The sequence below is a fragment of the Lolium perenne genome, chromosome 3 (genome assembly GCF_019359855.2).
Source record: "Lolium perenne isolate Kyuss_39 chromosome 3, Kyuss_2.0, whole genome shotgun sequence".
NCBI classification, from domain to species: domain Eukaryota; kingdom Viridiplantae; phylum Streptophyta; class Magnoliopsida; order Poales; family Poaceae; genus Lolium; species Lolium perenne.
The window spans coordinates 134969546-134990055 of NC_067246.2; the positions used below are offsets into that span (position 1 = coordinate 134969546).

The 20510-nt window shown below is 47.8% G+C and overlaps 1 protein-coding gene across 1 annotated transcript; it reads left to right on the top strand.

The window, feature by feature from the left end:
* Positions 1 to 19423: 19423 nt before the first annotated feature.
* Positions 19424 to 20245, top strand: LOC127339640 (uncharacterized). The gene is made up of 3 exons (XM_051365463.1): positions 19424 to 19585; positions 19688 to 19777; positions 19892 to 20245. The coding sequence occupies exons 1-3, from the start codon at positions 19424 to 19426 to the stop codon at positions 20243 to 20245; spliced, it is 606 nt and encodes a 201-aa protein (XP_051221423.1).
* Positions 20246 to 20510: the final 265 nt, after the last annotated feature.

A 20510-nucleotide genomic window follows, 5' to 3' on the forward strand; every position in this document is an offset into this window, starting at 1 on the left:
GCGGCTACCAGGTTGTTGTCGGCATAGCTGCGGTTCTTCCTTCTCTTGTTGCGATCCCTTCGACCACCCGAGTCATGCTTCGGCTGATCATCGTCTTCGTCATCACTGCGCTATCGCGGCTTTCGAACGTTGTCCTCGCCATCGGCCCAGCTATTGGCGATTTCCATCAACTTGGTTATGGTCTTCGGCTTCTTGCGTCCGAGTTCTTCTATGTAGCTTTCACTTTGGATGCCGTAGCTGAAGGCGTCGATTGCTCTGTCGACAGATACGTCTTCTGCAGCGTTCAGGAGTTTGGTGAATCTCCCGATGTATGAGCGCATCGATTTCTTCTGCTTTTGTTGGCAATGCCGTAACTCTTCGATCCCGACGGGCCTTTTGTACGTTGCTTGGAAGTTGGCAACGAAGGCCTCTACTAGGTCGTCCCATGATTTGATGGAACCCTTCGGCAGACCCCTTAACCAGGCTCGCGCTGAGTCCTTTAGGTAAAGCTGCAGGCACTGCATTGCTGCTATCTGATTCCCCTTTTGCAGAATCACAGTCTGCAGATAGTCGTCTATCCAGGACCTTGGCTCCTGCTGCCCATCGTATTTGGCAGCGTCAGTAGGGGTGGGTTTGAACTTCCTGGGTGGCATCGCCTCCCGAATTTTGTAGCTTAAACAATCGGCTCCCCTAAGCTCGCCGTCGTTCTCCTGACTTTCATCCGACGAATCGCTGTCGTATTCCTCCCTGGCGGCGCGGCGCCGCCTTGCTTTGTCGATCCTGCTCTGGGTGATCTCGTCCCGAGCGTCTCTTGCACGGTGCTTTGAGCCACTAGCTTGCAACGTGGTCTTGTCCTTTCTCGGGACCAGATTGTCTCCCAATATCGCAAGACTTTCTAGGGCACCTCGGTGGGCTTGAGCCATGGAACCTTCAGGGCGCTGATTGATGAGGTATGCAGCGAGGTTGGCGGTCGCGCCCGCGACGGTTTTTGGCCGTGGCATGCCCGCGGTGTCTGTGGTCATGAAGGACTTGGTCAGATTCGATGTTATCTCTCTAGCATCATCTTCCGAGAGCCTGGATATTCTGGATCGATGTTTGCCTGCCCCGTGAGTACTTCGAGAGGCGCTTCCCTGTGAGCCCCTTCGTCGCTCGCTGGATCGGTCTGCCGCAGATAAGCGTCTCTCGAGGGTGGCTTGTTCCTTGGATAGCCGCTCCCGATTTTTCTCCAATATGGAGCGGTAAGCATTGAGGGTGCCGACCGTGGTTCTTGCCAGAAGCGGCGTGTTGTTCAGCACGGCTGCCCTGGCTGCTGCCCACTCCTCCTCTGCGATGGTGTAGTCGCTGTTGTTGTTGTTGGCGCTGTTCTCAAAACTAGCTCGCCTGCTAGAACGGGGGGTGCGATCTCCGTCTTCCCTGTTAGCAACATAAACTTGATGGGGCGCCGTTCTTCGGGCGACTCCTCGGGCGATGTTGTCGACGCTGTCCTCTCCCGATGAATACCGGGCATTACAGATGAACGGTGTGTCGCTCGATCCCAGCCCGTGCCTGGTGTCACAGTTCAAGCAGTAGTACGAGGTTGGCTCCGAAGACGTGGGATCGTCAGATCCAACGGACATGGAAGATGTCGAACGGGGAGTCGAAGGCGCGGGCGAACTCGGCGGGCTTGTCAGGCCAGCCGAAAGGTCGAGTGATGACGATGCGCTTGGGCTCGTCGATCTGGAGATGGGCGATTCCAGCAGTCGAAGGATTCCTACCGAGTTGACGTTGTAGTGGACGCTCCCGAATGTCATCTCCATGTTGCCTTGCAGATCGAAGAAGGTCGAGCGAGACGAGTCGCTATGCGGGGTGAATTCATAGGAGCGGAAACGAATCGGGCTTCCCAGATGAGGCGATGATGGTGTTGATGAAGCTGCTGATGACATGACGGGCTCCGCCGATGTCCGATCTTGTGCCGACAGGGTTCCCACAGACGGCGCCAATTGTCGAGGGTACTCCTCGGCAATGCCCTCCGATTGGGGCTTAGGGTTAGCGGAATCCACGCAAGGCGACACGAGACATCGGTTCACAGACAAGCGGGGAGAGCGATTTACCCAGGTTCGGGGCCCTCGATGAGGTAAAACCCTTACGTCCTGCCTGTCTGTTCTTGATTATGATGATAATGGGTTACAATGGGGTGCCGAATAGTTCGGCTGAGATCTCGTCGAGAAGCTAAGCGCTGCGGCGACCTAGCTCTAAACTTTCTGGTGGCTAAGGTTGCTACGATTGATTGTGTCCCTCGGCAACCCCTCTCCTGGCCTTTATATAGGTGGCCAGGTCTCAAGAGGTCTAACCGAGTACGTCTAGGTTGACAGCAGTTTTCGCATCTAATCTTTCCTTGTTCGGTTGTTTCCTTGTCTTGTCAGTCAAGGATTCCTCCGGTGCGCCGTCCAGGTGGCCCATCTTGCCTCCAAGTGTCTTCATGGGCCTCCAATTAGTCAATACAGGATAGGGCAATGTCGGTTACCCGAAGGGTAATGCCCACGTCAGCTGGAGCCCGAAGAACTCCAAGAAGCCGCGAAAGAACGGGCTCTCCGGCAGCCCGAACCCGCGGTCGAAGTGCGTGGTGAAGACCACGCGCTCGCCGGGCTGCGTCACCGACACAACTTCTTCCTCGGGCACTCGCACCGCCACTCCCGGTGGAATGCGGTGTGTGCGGTGGAGTCGTTGCAGCTCGTCGATGGTCATGGTCGAGCCCTCCCAAGAGTCGCTCGACTGCGCCATGTCCGCCATTGTTGATAACAAGGAAGATGACAACGAGGACGGTGGCGAAGAAGCGCGCGCCGTAGAAGGACGGCCCCCCGTGGCGCCGGAACGGCTGCGCGGCGGCAGTGTGTCGAAGGAGTGGCTCCGTCGCGTCTAGGTGCAAGGTCTCGCCGGAGCTCGCCGGAGGAACCGTGCGCTGCGTGGAGAAGCAGAGGAAGCAGGAGAGAGAGCACCGCGTGAAGGGGAGCGAGGAATAAGAAGAGTGAGCGGAGGACGCCTCGGTGCCTCCCTACGCCCTATTTATAGCGGCCGGTAGGTGGGGGTCGTGGGCGGCGATGTGGGATTAACTGTGCCCACGATCCCCACTAACTTCGTATGTTACTGAAAACTGTTCCGAGCCGGCAGTTTTCCCGGAAGCCACGTCAGCCCTGGCCGCAGAAGATCCCGGGCCGGCAGCGATGTGACTACACACTTGGTTGGGCCCAGAGAATCTTGCCAGAGCCGGTCAAGTCACGGCCCGTGCCCCGAGGCGGTGGTGAATTCGTAGCGGCCAGGCCAAGCCGGTCGCGTCATCCAACACAAGCCGGACTTTACTCCATCAAGCTGGAAACGTCGACAACACTTATGCAAAGAAAATCTACAAAACCGAATCGGCATCCGGCTCGAGAACAGCCGGAAGATGCAAGCCGGAAAGGGGCAGCCGGCCGCAGGAAACTCCTAGCCGGCCCCTCCAGCTGCTTTTCAAGCAGGATCCATGAGATCAATAATGAACAGACAGGAATAACCTGCCCAGGTCCTTCTTTACGCAGGACCTCGCCAGCTTCAGGGGCTAATGTCGGGGGGAAGACCCCGGATATGGCAAAAGACTGGGAGCAGTCGGCTCAGGGCCGGCTAGCCCGCGGCAAAGGCCGGCTGAGGAGCAGCGGCTGGAGCCATGGCTGGCCGCCTTGTGGGCCGGCTAAAACTAGGTCTACGATGGCTTAGCCGTGGTCCATTGAGCCACGGCCAGGACCGGATTCTACATGTCGTGTCCGGCTTGGTTCCACTTTCCCCTGACCGGCTCGGAGCTGGCAAACCTTGCAGGAGAAGGCTCCGGAAAGTTCATCCGGGTCCGAAAAGTCCACCAAGGATATCAAATCCCACAGATCAGGGGGCACTGTAGAGAAACAGTGCTCCCCCTCTGGACAGGCCATCATGGCCCGGCTTCCCCGGGCGCCGCAGGCTACGGCTGAGGCTAGATTAGCCTACGTCACGCTGATGTCTACGCACGCTTCTATTCCTGTAGACAGCGTTGGGCCTCCAAGAGCAGACGTTTGTTGAACAGCAGCAAGTTTCCCTTAAGTGAATCACCCAAGGTTTATCGAACTCAGGGAGGTAGAGGTCAAAGATATCCCTCTCAAGCAACCCTGCAATTACGATACAAGAAGTCTCTTGTGTCCCCAACACACCTAATACACTTGTCAGATGTATAGGTGCACTAGTTCGGCGAAGAGATAGTGAAATGCAAGTGATATGGATGAATATGAGTGGTAATAACAATCTGAAATAAATACGGCAGCGAGTAAACATGCAGTGGAACTTGTTGGAAACGGAGTTTCAATACTTAGAAACAAGGCCTAGGGATCATACTTTCACTAGTGGACACTCTCAACAATGATCACATAATTAAATAAAGCTACTCTACACTCTCTTCTTGGATAACAAACACCATTCATTGTGTAGGGCTATAAAAGCACACCTCAAGCCGGAGTAAACAAGCTCCACAACATCCGGAGTTCATATTTAAGTAACCTCTAGAGTGCATAATAGACCGTTGCAATTTAGACCGAGTACTAACATAGCATACACACTGTCAACAATAGCTATGAAAGGGGGAATAGATCGCATCAATACTATCATAGTAATAGTTAACTTCATAATCTACAAGAGATTACAATCATAACCTACGCCAAGTACTACATGATGCACACACTGTCAACATTACATCATGGAGGAGGAATAGAATACTTTAATAACATCACTAGAGTAGCACATAGATTCATAGTGATACAAAGCTCATGATCACATAAAGATGACATGGGAGAGAGAGATGAACCACATAGCTACCGGTAGAGCCCTTAGCCTCGGGGGAGAACTACTCCCTCCTCATCATGGGAGACAGCAACGGCGATGAAGATGGCGGTGGAGATGGCTTCCGGGGGCACTTCCCCGTCCCGGCGGCGTGCCAGAACAGAGACTTCTGTCCCCCGATCTTGACTTCGCGATGGCGGCGGCTCTGGAAGGTTTTCCGTATCGTGGCTTATCTTTTTAGGGTTTTCGCGACGGAGGCTTTAAGTAGGCGGAAGGGCAGTCTCGGAGGGGTCCTGGGGGACCCACACCATAGGGGGCGGCCCCCCTTGGCCACGCCGCCATGTGGGGTGGGGCCCCCTGGCTCCCCTCTGGTCCCTCTTCGGTGCTCTGAAACCTTCCGTGGAAAATACGAAGTATGGCTTTTATTTTGTCCGATTCCGAGAATATTTCCTTTGTAGGATTTCTGGAACCAAAAACAGCAGAAAACAACAACTGGCTCTTCGGCATCTCGTTAATAGGTTAGTGGCGGAAAATGCGTATAAATGATGTAAAGTGTGTATAAAACATGTGAGTATCATCATAAAAGTAGCATGGAACATAAGAAATTATAGATACGTTTGAGACGTATCAAGCATCCCCAAGCTTAGTTCCTACTCGCCCTCGAGTAGGTAAACGATAACAAGGATAATTTCTGAAGTGACATGCTATCATAATCTTGATCAATACTATTGTAAAGCATATGAGATGAATGAAGTGATTCAAAGCAATGGTAAAGATAATGACTAAACAACTGAATCATATAGCAAAGACTTTTCATGAATAGTACTTTCAAGACAAGCATCAATAAGACTTGCATAGGAGTTAACTCATAAAGCAATAGATTCTTAGTAGAAAGTTTTGAAGCAACACAAAGGAAGATATAAGTTTCAGCAGTTGCTTTCAACTTCAACATGTATATCTCATAGATAATTGTCAACAGAAAGTAATATGATGAATGCAAATAAGCAAGTATGTAGGAATCAATGCACACAGTTGACACAAGTGTTTGCTTCTAAGACAGAAATAAGTAGGTAAACTAACTCAACATAAAGGTAAAAGAAAGGCCCTTCGCAGAGGGAAGCAGGGATAAAATCATGTGCTAGAGCTTTTCATGTTTTGAAATCATATAGAGAGCATAAAAGTAAAGTTTTGAGAGGTGTTTGTTGTTGTCAACGAATGGTAGTGGGCACTCTAACCCCCTCATCAAACAGACTTTCAAAGAGCAGCTCCCATGAAGGACGTTATCTCTACCAGCAAGGTAGATCATCCCTCTTCTCTTTTGTTTACACATGTACTTTAGTTTAGTTTATTTTTATTTTTGGGTGACACTCCTTCCAACCTTTTGCTTTCACAAGCCATGGCTAACCGAATCCTCGGGTGCCTTCCAATCATTCACGTACCATGAAGGAGTGTCTATTTATTTTAGTTTTATTTAGAGATGACACTCCTCCCAACCTTTGCTTTCTCAAGCCATGGATAACCGAATCCTCGGGTGCCTTCCAACATTTCACATACCATGGAGGAGTGTCTATTTGCAAAATTAAGTTGCTTACTGATGAATCAGAGCAAAACATGTGAAGAGAATTATTAATGAAAGTTAATTAAGGGGCTGGGAACCCCGCTGCCAGCTCTTTTTGCAAAATTATTGGATAAGCGGATGAAGCCACTAGTCCATTGGTGAAAGTATGCCCAACAAGATTGAAAGATAAACACCACATACTTCCTCATGAGCTATAAAACATTGACACAAATAAGAGATAATAACTTTTGAATTGTTTAAAGGTAGCACATGAAGTATTTACTTGGAATGGCAGGACAAATACCACATAGTAGGTAGGTATGGTGGACACAAATGGCGTAGGTTTTGGCTCAAGGATTTGGATGCACGAGAAGTATTCCCTCTCAGTACAAGGCTTTGGCTAATAAGGTTGTTTGAAGCAAACACAAGTATGAACCGGTACAGCAAAACTTACATAAGAACATATTGCAAGCATTATAAGACTCTACACTGTCTTCCTTGTTGTTCAAACACTTCACCAGAAAATATCTAGACTTTAGAGAGACCAATCATGCAAACCAAATTTCAACAAGCTCGATAGTAGTTCTTTACTAATAGGTGCAAACTACATGATGCAAGAGCTTAAACATGATCTATTTGAGCAAAACAATTGCCAAGTATCAAATTATTCAAGACCATATACCAATCACCACATGAAGCATTTTCTGTTTCCAACCGAATAACAATGAACGAAGCAGTTTCAACCTTCGCCATGAACATTAAGAGTAAAACGAAGAACACAAGTGTTCATATGCAACAGCGGAGCGTGTCTCTTTCCCACACAAAGAATGCTAGGATCCGATTTTATTCAAACACAAACAAAAATAAAAACATACAGACGCTCCAAGTAAAGCACATAAGATGTGACGGAATAAAAATATAGTTTCACTAGAGGTGACCTGATAAGTTGTCGATGAAGAAGGGGATGCCTTGGGCATCCCCAAGCTTAGATGCTTGAGTCTTCTTGAAATATGCAGGGATGAACCACGGGGGCATCCCCAAGCTTAGACTTTTCACTCTTCTTGATCATATTGTATCATCCTCCTCTCTTGATCCTTGAAAACTTCCTCCACACCAAACTCAAAACAAACTCATTAGAGGGTTAGTGCATAATCAAAAATTCACATATTCAGAGGTGACATAATCATTCTTAACACTTCTGGAAATTGCACAAAGCTACTGAAAGTTAATGGAACAAAGAAATCCATCTAACATAGCAAAACAGGCAATGCGAAATAAAAGGCAGAATCTGTGAAAACAGAACAGTACGTAAAGACAAATTTTTTAGAAGCACTTATCATGCTCAGATGAAGAAGCTCAAATTGAATCAAAGTTGCGTACATATATTAGGATTACTCATGAATTTTCGCAGATTTTTCTGAGTTTCCTACAGAGAGACCTACTCAAATTCATGACAGCAAGAAATCTGTTTCTGCGCAGTAATCCAAATCTAGTATCAACCTTACTATCAAAGACTTTACTTGGCACAACTATGCAATAAAATAAAGATAAGGAGAGGTTGCTACAGTAGTAACAACTTCGAAGACACAACAAAATAGTAGCAAAATAAAAACATGGGTTATCTCCCGAGAAGTGCTTTCTTTATAGTCATTAAGATGGGCTCAGCAATTCTAATGATGCACTCGCAAGAAATAAGAGTTGAAGCAAAAGAGAGCATCAAGAAGCAAGTATGAAACAAATTTAAGCCTAACCCACTTCCTATGAGAAGGAATCTTGTACACAAATAAATTCATGAGGAGCAAAGTAACAAGCATAGGAAGATAAAACACGAGTAACTTCAAGATTCTCAACATAAAGAGGGGAAACTTAATATTATTAAGATGCATATAACCATGTTTCCCTCTCTCATAATAACTTTCAGTATCATCATGAACAAACTCAACAATATAACCATCACATAAAGCATTCTTATTCACATGCATAAAAGTATCATTACTCTCCACATAATCAATTTTATTAGTAATAGTGGGAGCAAATTTAACAAAGTAGCTATCATTATTATTCTCATCACCATAATCATCAAATATAGGAGGCATAGTATAATCATAATTAATTTTCTCCTCAATAGTAGGTGGACTGAAAATATGATAGTCATCATTGTAATCATCATATATAGGAGGTAAAGTATCATCAAAGTAATTTTTCTCCTCAAAACTTGGGGGACTAAAAATATCATGCTCATCAAAACCAGCTTCCCCAAGCTTAGAATTTTCCATAGCATTAGAAACAATGGTGTTCAAATCATTCATACTAATAACATTGCCTTTAGCATGCATATAAAGTTCCATAGGTTTTTTAATTTTCTCTTCAAACACCTCATGTCCTAACTCAAGATAAATTTCATAAAGATCTCTAAAAATTTTGTTGTTTTCCATTAAGCCTAACTAGTGAAATAAAAACAAGAAACAAAAAGATGCAATTGCAGAATCTAAAGGAAATAGCTTCGAGCACTCATACACCGGCAACAGTGCTAGGAAATAGCTTAGTAGTCGGAGGATGTGAATACCTTTTACCTTACCACCTCGGCAACGGCGCCAGAAAATAGCTTGATGTCTACGCATGCTTCTATTCCTGTAGACAGTGTTGGGCCTCCAAGAGCAGAGGTTTGTAGAACAGCAACAAGTTTCCCTTAAGTGAATCACCCAAGGTTTATCGAACTCGGGAAGGTAGAGGTCAAAGATATCCCTCTCAAGCAACCCTGCAATTACGATACAAGAAGTCTCTTGTGTCCCCAACACACCTAATACACTTGTCAGATGTATAGGTGCACTAGTTCGGCGAAGAGATAGTGAAATGCAAGTGATATGGATGAATATGAGTGGTAATAACAATCTGAAATAAATACGGCAGCGAGTAAACATGCAGTGGAACTTGTTGGAAACGGAGTTTCAATACTTAGAAACAAGGCCTAGGGATCATACTTTCACTAGTGGACACTCTCAACAATGATCACATAATTAAATAAAGCTACTCTACACTCTCTTGTTGGATAACAAACACCATTCGTTGTGTAGGGCTATAAAAGCACACCTCAAGCCGGAGTAAACAAGCTCCACAACATCCGGAGTTCATATTTAAGTAACCTCTAGAGTGCATAATAGACCGTTGCAATTTAGACCGAGTACTAACATAGCATACACACTGTCAACAATAGCTATGGAAGGGGGAATAGATCGCATCAATACTATCATAGTAATAGTTAACTTCATAATCTACAAGAGATTACAATCATAACCTACGCCAAGTACTGCAGTATGCACACACTGTCAACATTACATCATGTAGGAGGAATAGAATACTTTAATAACAGCACTAGAGTAGCACATAGATTAATAGTGATACAAAGCTCATGATCACATAAAGATCACATGGGAGAGAGATGAACCACATAGCTACCGGTAGAGCCCTCAGCCTCGGGGGAGAACTACTCCCTTCTCATCATGGGAGACAGCAACGGCGATGAAGATGGCGGTGGAGATGGCTTCCGGGGGCACTTCCCCGTCCCGGCGGCGTGCCGGAACAGAGACTTCTGTCCCCCGATCTTGACTTCGCGATGGCGGCGGCTCTGGAAGGTTTTCCGTATCGTGGCTTATCTTTTCAGGGTTTTCGCGACGGAGGCTTAAAGTAGGCGGAAGGGCAGCCTCGGAGGGGTCCTGGGGGACCCACACCATAGGGGGGTGCCCCCCCTTGGCCGCGCCGCCATGTGGGGTGGGGCCCCCTGGCTCCCCTCTGGTCCCTCTTTGGTGCTCTGGAACCTTCCGTGGAAAATAGGAAGTATGGCTTTTATTTCGTCCGATTCCGAGAATATTTCCTTTCTGGATTTCTGAAACCAAAAACAGCATAAAACAGCAACTGGCTCTTCGGCATCTCGTTAATAGGTTAGTGCCAGAAAATGCGTATAAATGATGTAAAGTGTGTATAGAACATGTGAGTATCATCATAAAAGTAGCATGGAACATAAGAAATTATAGATACGTTTGAGACGTATCACACGCCGCCCTTGGCACGTCCTGTCCCTGCTAGGCAGGATAGGAAGGACAAGACAGGGCCGACAGGTGGGCGGCACGGTGCCTCGGGAAGGCGCGAAGGAGTCGGAGACGGCGGAACCGGCACCATAGGCTGTAGGGACTTCTTTGTAATGTTCCAGGCTCTATATAAGCCGGACTACCACCCCTTTCACGGGGACGATCGATCCATTCTCACTTCACATTTAGCACCGCTCGGGAGAGAGGCCTTCGTCTACCTCGAGCCCTCTTCCCAGCCGGATACAGCTCAAGGAGCACCATTGTACTGTCTTACATCATATACACTCTAGAGCAGGAGTATGGGTGTTACCTCCATACGAGGGCCCCGAACCTGGGTACGTTGCTTGTGTTGCTCGTGCTCATACCCGTATCCGGAAACCGTCGTAGGCCAAGGCCGGAACCACTCCACTTGAGCCACCCCATGGCTTATGTCGTGACGATACCACGACATGTCCGGCCGTCCCCAGACCCATTCCGGCGACTTATCTGAAAGCCGAGACCTTTTCGCCAGACTGGGGGCCGGAGTGGTCCGGCCCAGCCGGACCTTCCGGCCCGTGGCCGGACCACTTCGGTTGGCAACGCACCGCACACCAAAAACGTTGCCATTTTCACATCGGGACTCCGAATTTGATGATCTTGGGCTCCCTGGAATCACAATGAAAATCTCTACAAGATCATGAAGGGAAACATCATAGTATAACCATGGAGTATAAGATCAAAAGGGCAAAGTTTTAACCTACCTATAAGAGCTAAACCGGTAACACCTCCAATAAGGAAAATGCAACAACTTGAGTTAGGAAACTCAGATTTAGGTGAAACCATTTTAGTTGGAAAGAGGATGACAAGAGCTACCCCACAAAGAGTGAAAATATAAAGAACAAGTGGTAGAATTTTCCATGCATTTAGAGGTGAAACCTCTCAAAACGAAGAATCGGGAAAAACTCCAATATCGAAAACACAACAAGTATTTCATGAGGAATCTGTTTTCGATGAACTAGAGATTGTCGTGAGAATAAGCACAAGCTCTAAAACACCATATGGATAAGATCCAAATAACAACCAAGAAATATTATGCAAGGATGCAAAGGTTTGAACTCTCTCCGAACGAGGCGATCAAGTTACTCACTCGAGAACCCCTTGATAGTGTGGCAACTAACCTATAACCCGGTCTCCCAACTAAACCACGATACCGGTAATAAAGAGACCATATAAAGATAAAACCTTAACCTTGCACATTCCACTTGAGCCCAGTGATGACAATCTTGACCGCAACAAAATGGAACTCCTTTCTTGATTGTGCTTGCTTGATGAAGTCTTGCTAATTTCTCCCCTATACTCCTCTATGGGAGAGCTTCTTCTTTGGAGTATCTTCACATATCCATGATCACCATATGAAAGGCAAAATTCAAGCATATGATCTCTTTGAGTTGGTTCATCTTGAACTTGCACTTTATTTCTTATTATTGCAACCTTGAAGCCAACATATGGTCCAAGCATTGCCTATGGACAACTCCTACAATTATAACTCAATGCAAACTTTAGTCCATAGGGATTGTAACTGATTGCCAAAACCACACATGGGGGATCCATGCACTCTCAATCTCCCCATTTTGGTAATTGATGATAGTATCTTTGAGAGGGTTTATATAAGGAATTTTAGGTAACAAACAAGTTGAATATATAGATAAAACTCCCACATAATATATGCACGTGTGACTGAACTTAAATTTCATTGTATATATTGGCAATCAAAGCCTGGTGGAGTTTCCTCTAAATATTCAACCATGAAAAGCAACAAGATGCAAAGCAAGAAAGTGAAATGCATAAGCACAAAGCAAAGACATAAACCAAATTTCTTTAAACCCTCCAAACTTCTACCCCATTGGCAACAATTGCCGAAATGGGTGAAAAATTTAGAAGGCCAATATAGTGAGAGTTCCTCCATAAGGTATGCATTTCTCATAATGTGAGTGTAATCAAATGCAAAGAGATATAAAAGTTAAGAAGCTTCAACAAAGAAAGCAAGCAATCAAATGAACCAAAGAAGGTACCAAATGAAAGATGGATATTGTGAAAAGATAAAGAAGAGTGCTCTAAATATTATGAGGAAGCTCCCCAAGATTTTTGCACAAAATAGACAATTTACATTGGAATATGGGTGCACAAACATGGAACCATCACTCCTATAATATTTTTTAAATAAAAAGATACCAAGTGAAATAAACTCTTATGATCACCGCAACAATGTACTTTAAATAAAATGAGGAAGCTCCCTAAGGTACATGCATAAATTAGAATGTTGCATTTGAATAAAATATGCATAACATGGAATCCTCACTCCCTCATTACCATTTAAAACACAAACATTCGCAATAGATCATAGATAAGAAAAAGTAAGCTTAGCACTTAAAACAAACAAATGGTTGAGCAAAAAGTAAGATGCTCCATAATAAAGGCTCAATCAAGAGGATATACGAAAGGCATGATAAAGCATATTATAAGACTATTATAAGAATGAGCAAATAGCATCATCATAGTCTTCAATGAATGATATTACTTACCATGACCAATCAAAACTCAATAAATAAATAAATAAGATATCAAATGTATATGTATCATCTCTCATGTGTATAACTTTCTCTAAGTAGATAATATCATGAAGATATTTATCCACAAAGAAACATGTACACACAAAATATATACAAGACAATTAGAGCATGATATCCAACATGAAGTCATACAGTATACCAATAAGATAATTGCTTGATAGCATGACCACAGACTCAATTTTATCGTATTGTACATTAATGAACTTCAACCGAATCGGAAATACCAACAAGGGAAATAAGATAGATGGGATGCTTTGAGAAAGGAAACAAGTATCACAAACAAAGGATACCAAAATAAAGAACTCAATTTGCAATAACGAGATTTCATTAAGACCTTTGCACAAAGCACATTATTTGCAAATAAAGAGGTTCATGCTGATATGCAACCACAAGTTTGGATGCTAGAAAAGTATGCATGCGAAGATACTTGTTACCGAGATAGTATTGGTGTGGATGTAGTAGATATGACTTTGTTGATCATCCGAGCTTGCCTCAAATTACCACTGAGTCACCACTTCTTCCTAAGAGTGACACAAGCATCCAATATATCTCCATTGTACCTAATATAAAGGTAAGTACAATATGGTCCCCAAACTAATTAGGTCCAAAATAGTTAGACACAGTACAACATATAGAACAAACTCCACATAAATAGGTGCATATAGATATGAAATTGAATGTCATGCACATCTTAGCCAAATTAGGATTTGATGGAGTTTACCCTATATATTGGATCGAAGAAAGTAAAGCATGCCACATAATATACATATAGTAAATATGCATGCACAAGACTTTCAAAAACCAAATGAAAATACAATTTGGACAAAAAAACTAGTTAAATCAAGAAACAAAGGTTGCCAAATTATATCAAAGAATCAAATCAACACAATATTAAACCCAAAACAAGGAATAAGATAACCAACTCCCAAATAGAGCAAGGTTCCAACAAATAAACCAAACCCTCAACACTTTTCATGATGGCACAAAATACAGAAAAAGAAAGGGTTGTCTTCCAAAATCAAATACTTGATAATGATCAAGCGATGATATGATGGGATCATAAAAGTAGTATTCTAACAAATATAGGAGAGCTCTCCCAAAATTAGTGCATTATTTAGGATTTTGCATCTGAATATAAAATGTTCAAAAGTGGGATCATCACTCTACCCATATCTAATAAATATGCCAAGAAAGTAGTGTAACCAACTCTTTTTACGAAGTTGCTTCGCCGCAATAGAATTGCTTTCCTACAACAACTGAGTTGGTTTTCGAAAAAAAAAATGTCGAAACACATGCAAATGGGATCTAGTTTCGAAGATCTCGTTGTGAGAGGCCCAACAGTGAAAACGGATCACAAATTCGATAAATGGTCTAAATGTTGTGACTTATAAAAAACACATGACATTAAATTCACGTATAGTCTTCATTTGCTAAACTTTCTATTTTTAGAGCGAATGCTTGGATGGACTAACTAGCACCCGAGTGCTCCGTAATTGTATCCATAGTTAATTTGGAGAGCACATGAAAGATGAAATGACAGCTTGAAACCAGATTGTACTTTCTAGAAACAAGACTGTCATACCTATTTTATAGTCATAATTAAACAAATTGGGCATGTAGATCAACCATATTGGAATTTAGTACTCCCTTTGATCCATAATAGATGTCGTGGGTTTAGTTCAGATTTAAATCCACGACACTAATTATTGATCAAAGAAAGTATTATTATTTTCTAAAAGAGTAGAGTTTGAAATTTACCTGCGAGCGTCCTCGGGGTCGAACTTAACATCAGCACATCCAAGACTGTGGGCATAAGACCATCTCCACTCGGGGTCCCCAAAAGCCCACAGTAGCCGCATGGGGGGTGCATGGCCTTCCAGGCGGCACCGATGCCCCTCTTGTTGAACCGCAAGAGGGTGCAAATGACCGGCACGTGGCCGTCCTTCCCGACAGGCGTGTTCCCCACCTCGATGGCGATGGAGCGCACTGCATCGAGATCATCGGGCAAGGAGGTTGGGAATCCCACCTCGATGATGTCAATGTCGAGGCCAGCGAGCTGGCTAGTGACGACGAGCTTTTGGGTGTTGGCCGTGGTGTCCCCCGGAGATTGCTCCCCGGGGATTTGATCCAACGGCTGAAAATGAGGAATAAGGTATGGTACTGTTTATGTCTGTCTCGCCTTCATCAAGGGACCCGATCTCATTCCGACCCCAACTACGCGCGCATCTTCGACGGAATGAGATCGAGTGGCATCCATGGACGTATTCCGACAGCCGCCTAGCCACCAAGCCCGCCTCAAGTGCCATCGGCCGGAGGGAGCTGGTGCTGTCGTAGCGGCCAACATCCGTGTTCATGGACGATGACGATAAGTTGCGATCGCGAGAGGAGGCTTGCTGAAATTTTATGACCGGTCACTCGGTCAGGTACGTACGAGTAGACGGCGAGTAGGGTTGCATGCGGGACTGGATGCAGGACGAATTTTGTTCTACCGTGACGTATTTCCTTGCACAACCCAACAACCCAACAGCTAAACTTTGCCTTATTTTCACTTTTGCGGGACTTCGTGGGACGCCGAGCTGCAACCCTAGCTACGAGCAGGCTTGCTGAAATTATAGGACTCGATGAAGAATCCAATCCAACTATGTGTCCTCCTCGAAGTGGGACATGACTCAGGAGCCAACTGCTCCTACAGTACTATATATACCGTTGTTAGAGCATGTCTACCAGGCTCCTTAAAACCAGTCCACCCTGTAAAATTTTGGTGGGATAGGAGCAGGCGCGGTTTGGGCCGGGTCTAGAAGGCCCCGTATTCGGGCCGGCTTTCGGCGGAATACGGGCCCCAGGAAATCCACATCGCCGCCCCCTACTTATACCGGGCGAAGGTGCGAGTGAGGGGTTCGACCCTCACTCGCAACCCTAGCTCCGCCGTGCGCTGCCGCCTCCCCGCAAAGCTCCGGCGAGCAATCCCCCACTGCACGCCTCCCCATTCCAGCCGCAAGTCGCCATGTCGGGTCACCGAAGCCGTTCCGCGTGTCCGGCGAGCGGATCGAAGCGATCCCGCTCACCGGACACCGTCGAAGAGGTGTGGCGGCGCCAATGCAAACGCTGCGCCGCGGGGAGTCGCCGTGCGGTGTGCCGGTACGCCGGAGCGCTTTACGTGCCGCCGTCGCTCCGTGAGTTCGCCGCGAGCGGGCGGTGGTACCAACAAGATCCGCCGCTCAAGCCGATGAGTGGCGCGGACTTCGAGAAGTGGCGCGCCGAGTGTGAGAGAGACCGCGCTTCGAAGGCGGCATGGGCGGCGCGCATCGGCAGCACCAGCGGCGGAGGAAGCGGAGGAGATCCGCGAGCCGGCGAGGAGGAAGCGGAGGAGGCAGAGGAGGAGGCCATGTTCCTGCAGGCGGTGGCCGCATCCGAGAAGGATGCCACCGAAGCTGCTCGGGCGGAGGCAGAGGAGGAGGCGGCGGCCATCGCCGCCGTCAGGGAATTCGAGGCGCGGGAGGCTGCCGTCAGGGAATTCGAGGCGCGGGCGGCTGCCACCAGGGGGCCGCTCATCCGGTTCATCATCCTTGACGAGTAGATAGGATCGTGCAATGTAGGATCTCGCAATGTATGTATGATCCGCCGTATGAGCAATGATGATGAACTATCGATAAAATTTCCGAGGTTTTAATTTTTAAATATACAGGGTGAAATACGGGGTCTGCTAGATGGAGTAGTTCTTCCGTGGACAATTTTTTTATACGAGACAAAATACTCACCTTATACGGGACAGAAAAATATGAAACCTGCTAGACATGCTCTTACATACGCCCGCGTGAGCAGGACGTACGACCGACGGGTCGAACGAACGATTGTTTCCTTCCTTCCTTGGCCGGGGCCAAACACTGGCTGAAGCCGCTGAACTAGCCTTCCTCAAAGCACAGGAGCTAGGAAGCCACTACAGCATCTCTCCAGCGGCGGAAAAGGCGGCAATCTTACCACCGAAGCTAAGAGCATCTCCACTATAGCGATCCCGATAGCAATTTGGTGGCCGGGGGCAAAAATGGACTCGCACCAGCGCGCCTAAACGGCGCCGGCCAATTTTAAAACCCAATAGAATCGCCGTTAACCCCGTGCTGGCCCCTTCGCCAGGGGCGCGAATCGGGCGTGCCGGCGCCTCGCGGAACGACGGTTTTCGCGGGTGGGGGCGCCTTGTCAGCGAGGGCGCGCGGCGGTCGCATCGGAAACGATGCGGGGAGGTTGGTCATCGGCGTTAATGGCCTTCCGGACGGAAACCAAAATGACGAGCGCGGCAACTGGCCACGCGGCGTGCACCTACCTTACCCACACGCCTTCAATGCGCGTCCGCCGCCTTCCTTAAAACCACACCAGCGCGCACTCCTCTCTTTTCCCGCCGCCGTCATCCCTAGCTGTCGTCGTCCTTAACCTCCGCGAGAACCACCACCTGCACACGAACGCGATGGCACACAACGACCAGGCCGGCGGCAGCGGCGGCGGCATCCTCCGCTCGATGCAATTGTCGTACGACGAGGCTGACGTGCTGTACTGGCACCGCATCCCCGTGCCAGTGCAGTACAAGCTGCCGCACGGCTGGCATGTCTCGAACGGAGGCTTCGCCGTGCAGCCACCGCCGCCACGAGGACCACAGACGCTGGCCCTCGCCAGGCAACGGCGGTCCGAGATGACGCCGGAGGAGAGGAGCCTCCCGCATAATGCCCTCAACAGCCCGAACAAGGAACAGCGCTTCGGCGGCGAGCGCGCCATCGAGCTCGCGCGGACGAACAATCCCTCGGGCGGCCGCTTCAACACCGTCGGCCGCCGTGCCTGGTGGTACAGCCGCGATGTCGATGCCACGCTCCACTAGTACGGCTACCGTCCACGCTTTCGCCGGCAACGGGAGCCGGTCTACTTCCCGCAGGCGGCGACCATGGCGCCGACGCCTACCACGCAGGGGGCACCGACATGGACCGCGGCGTCTGGAACCTCCCGCACCAGATCGTCCGTCGTCGGGCGCCCGCGCCTCCTTACGGAGGCGTCGTCATCCGCGACGACGCGGCTCGTAACGCCTCCTCTGCTCCGGTTCGTCGGACGACGGGGTCAGGCCGCTGCTCCCGCGTCAAGGAGGAGGACGCCTCGCCACCACTTCCGCCGGTGAAGAAGACATGGTGGGAGAAGGAGGCCGAGGCGCAGGCGCAGGCGGCCCTCCGTGGCGACGGCGACGAGGAAGAGTTCCCCGGCCAGAACTTCATCCTCGGTCACTCCGTCGATGAAGACTATCGCCACATCGCGATCGACCCGCGGCAGGCGGCGGTGTGGTCCGCCAGGGACCACGGCGCCAACTACGTCGACCTCGCCGGACCATCCGAGCTGCCGGCGCCAAAGGAGGAGAAGGCCGACGAGGAGGAGGCCGACGACGCCGACGGCTGGTCCTTCGGGACGTCCAGCGGCGACGACCTAGACTTCAGCGCCTTCGACTCACCGCGCCACTAGATGTTTATTTTTAGTATTTTAGTTTACATTCGCGTTAAATTTGTACAAATTTCGTTCGAAGAATATCGTGTTGCAAATTTGTATTTAAATTTCAAAATCTATCGGGGCCGCCTGTTTGGGGGCGCCGGTGTGGGAGCAGCTCCCCCAACATGAGGATGTTGTGTCGGCGTCCCCCAAACGGAGGTATCGGCGCCCCTGCCAGCGCCTATTTGGGAGCTATCGGTGGAGATGCTCTAACATGTCGAAAACTGAGGACTGCTTCTCCAAGACGGTGCCTCCAAGACAAAGTAGCGCTCTGCAACCACATGGTCCAAAGACTAGAGTTTTCACCCGAAGCATGGACGAGGGAAGGTGAGGTGCACCGACATCATTGGTCTGAGCTTTCGCTCGGCACTAGTAGAAAACGGGCCTTCCGTTCAGGCCTTTGTCCGGGCCCAGTCTGGAGTTGTGACAAAAGGCCAGAACACGTCGCCCCGAAGCCAGCGGGAAGGCACGGGGCCTTTTGTCCCGGTTCATAGGGACCTTTTGTCCCGGCTGGAGGCTTGGGCCGGGACAAAAGGGTCTGAGGCCTTTCGAGTCCTGCTGGCAGCTCTTTTGTCCCGGTTTGAGCCACGAGCTAGGACATAAAGTCCAACTATTCGTTCCCGCGTGGGAAACGATTCGTCTTGCCATTACTGCACACGCAAAACAAAGAGAAGTCGAACGATCATCCGCGCCGGAATGTGCATCGCCGCCGGCGTCATGACTGGCCTTTTCACCTCCCTTTCCCCTATATACATGCCTTGTTCTTCCATAGATCACCATAGCCACCAAAACTGCACCATTAGCCACATCTCTCTCAAAAAAAAGAGCTCGGTCGGTGCTCTCTCGAGTCTATCATGGAACCCGAAATGGTCAAGCTTGCGCGCGCCCTCGACTTCCCTCGATCTGAAGTCTACTACGATGTCATGGAGAAGATAAATTTCAAGATCACGTACACCCTCCGTGCGAAGAGGGTGGAGAGGTGGATCCGCGCCGTCAAGAGGGATTTCCTCGACGCCGCGGAAATCAAGGTTAGTTTTTCCATGGCCTTTGTTATCAAAGATATGTAGCTTAAAATTTAGAGATATCATAAAGCATCCAAAATCCCAATGGCAATTTTTCTGTGTTTGAAGGTCGTGGGCTTGGACTGCGAGTTCACCGACCCTCGCAAGGGTAACCAACGCGCCGCCATCCTGCAACTCTCCGTCGCGCAACATACTCCGGTCTTCCATATTATGCATGCCGATGAAGTGCCATAACTGCTCGTCGATTTCCTTGCGGACAAGAACATCAGATTTTGTGGCGCGGCAATCCACAATGATGTGAATATGCTGCAGGCCTACAAAATTATAATTCCATCTGCGATCAACCTCCAGCAGATCCTCCAGAACCCCTTCCCAAAAAAGAATACTCCGAGTTTATATGATTTGGCAAATCATTATATTGGGACGGGTCTCGAGCAGAAGAAAAAGTTTAATTATAAGAAGAACAAGCCACCGAACACCCCCAAAGAATTAGAAGAAAAGGCACTGATTTTTGGATGGAGCGATTTTCCCTTGAGCCATAAGCATAAACAACTGCAGTATGCCGCTCTCGACGCTCGCCTCGGCTTCGAGCTGAGTCGGGGGCATTTCCGGGCACTTGGCTACAATAGCCAGCTGGATCGCCTCGGACTTAATATTTATGAGTAGATGCATGGTGGTGTGGTGTGTGGTGGCGTGTGTCTTCTATGAATGAACATATGAACCGTCGCGATCAATATATTAAATATTTCTATTATATTGTTATTTCAATTTCTGACAGTTTTCTAATAATAACGAACATAATATTTGAATAATGCATATTAAATTCCTCACATTTTTATAATATTTATGCATATATTATTTGTCCACTTGTGGTTTAGAGATTTAAACATATTAATTATTTGGCCATATTATATGAATAATGCATATATTA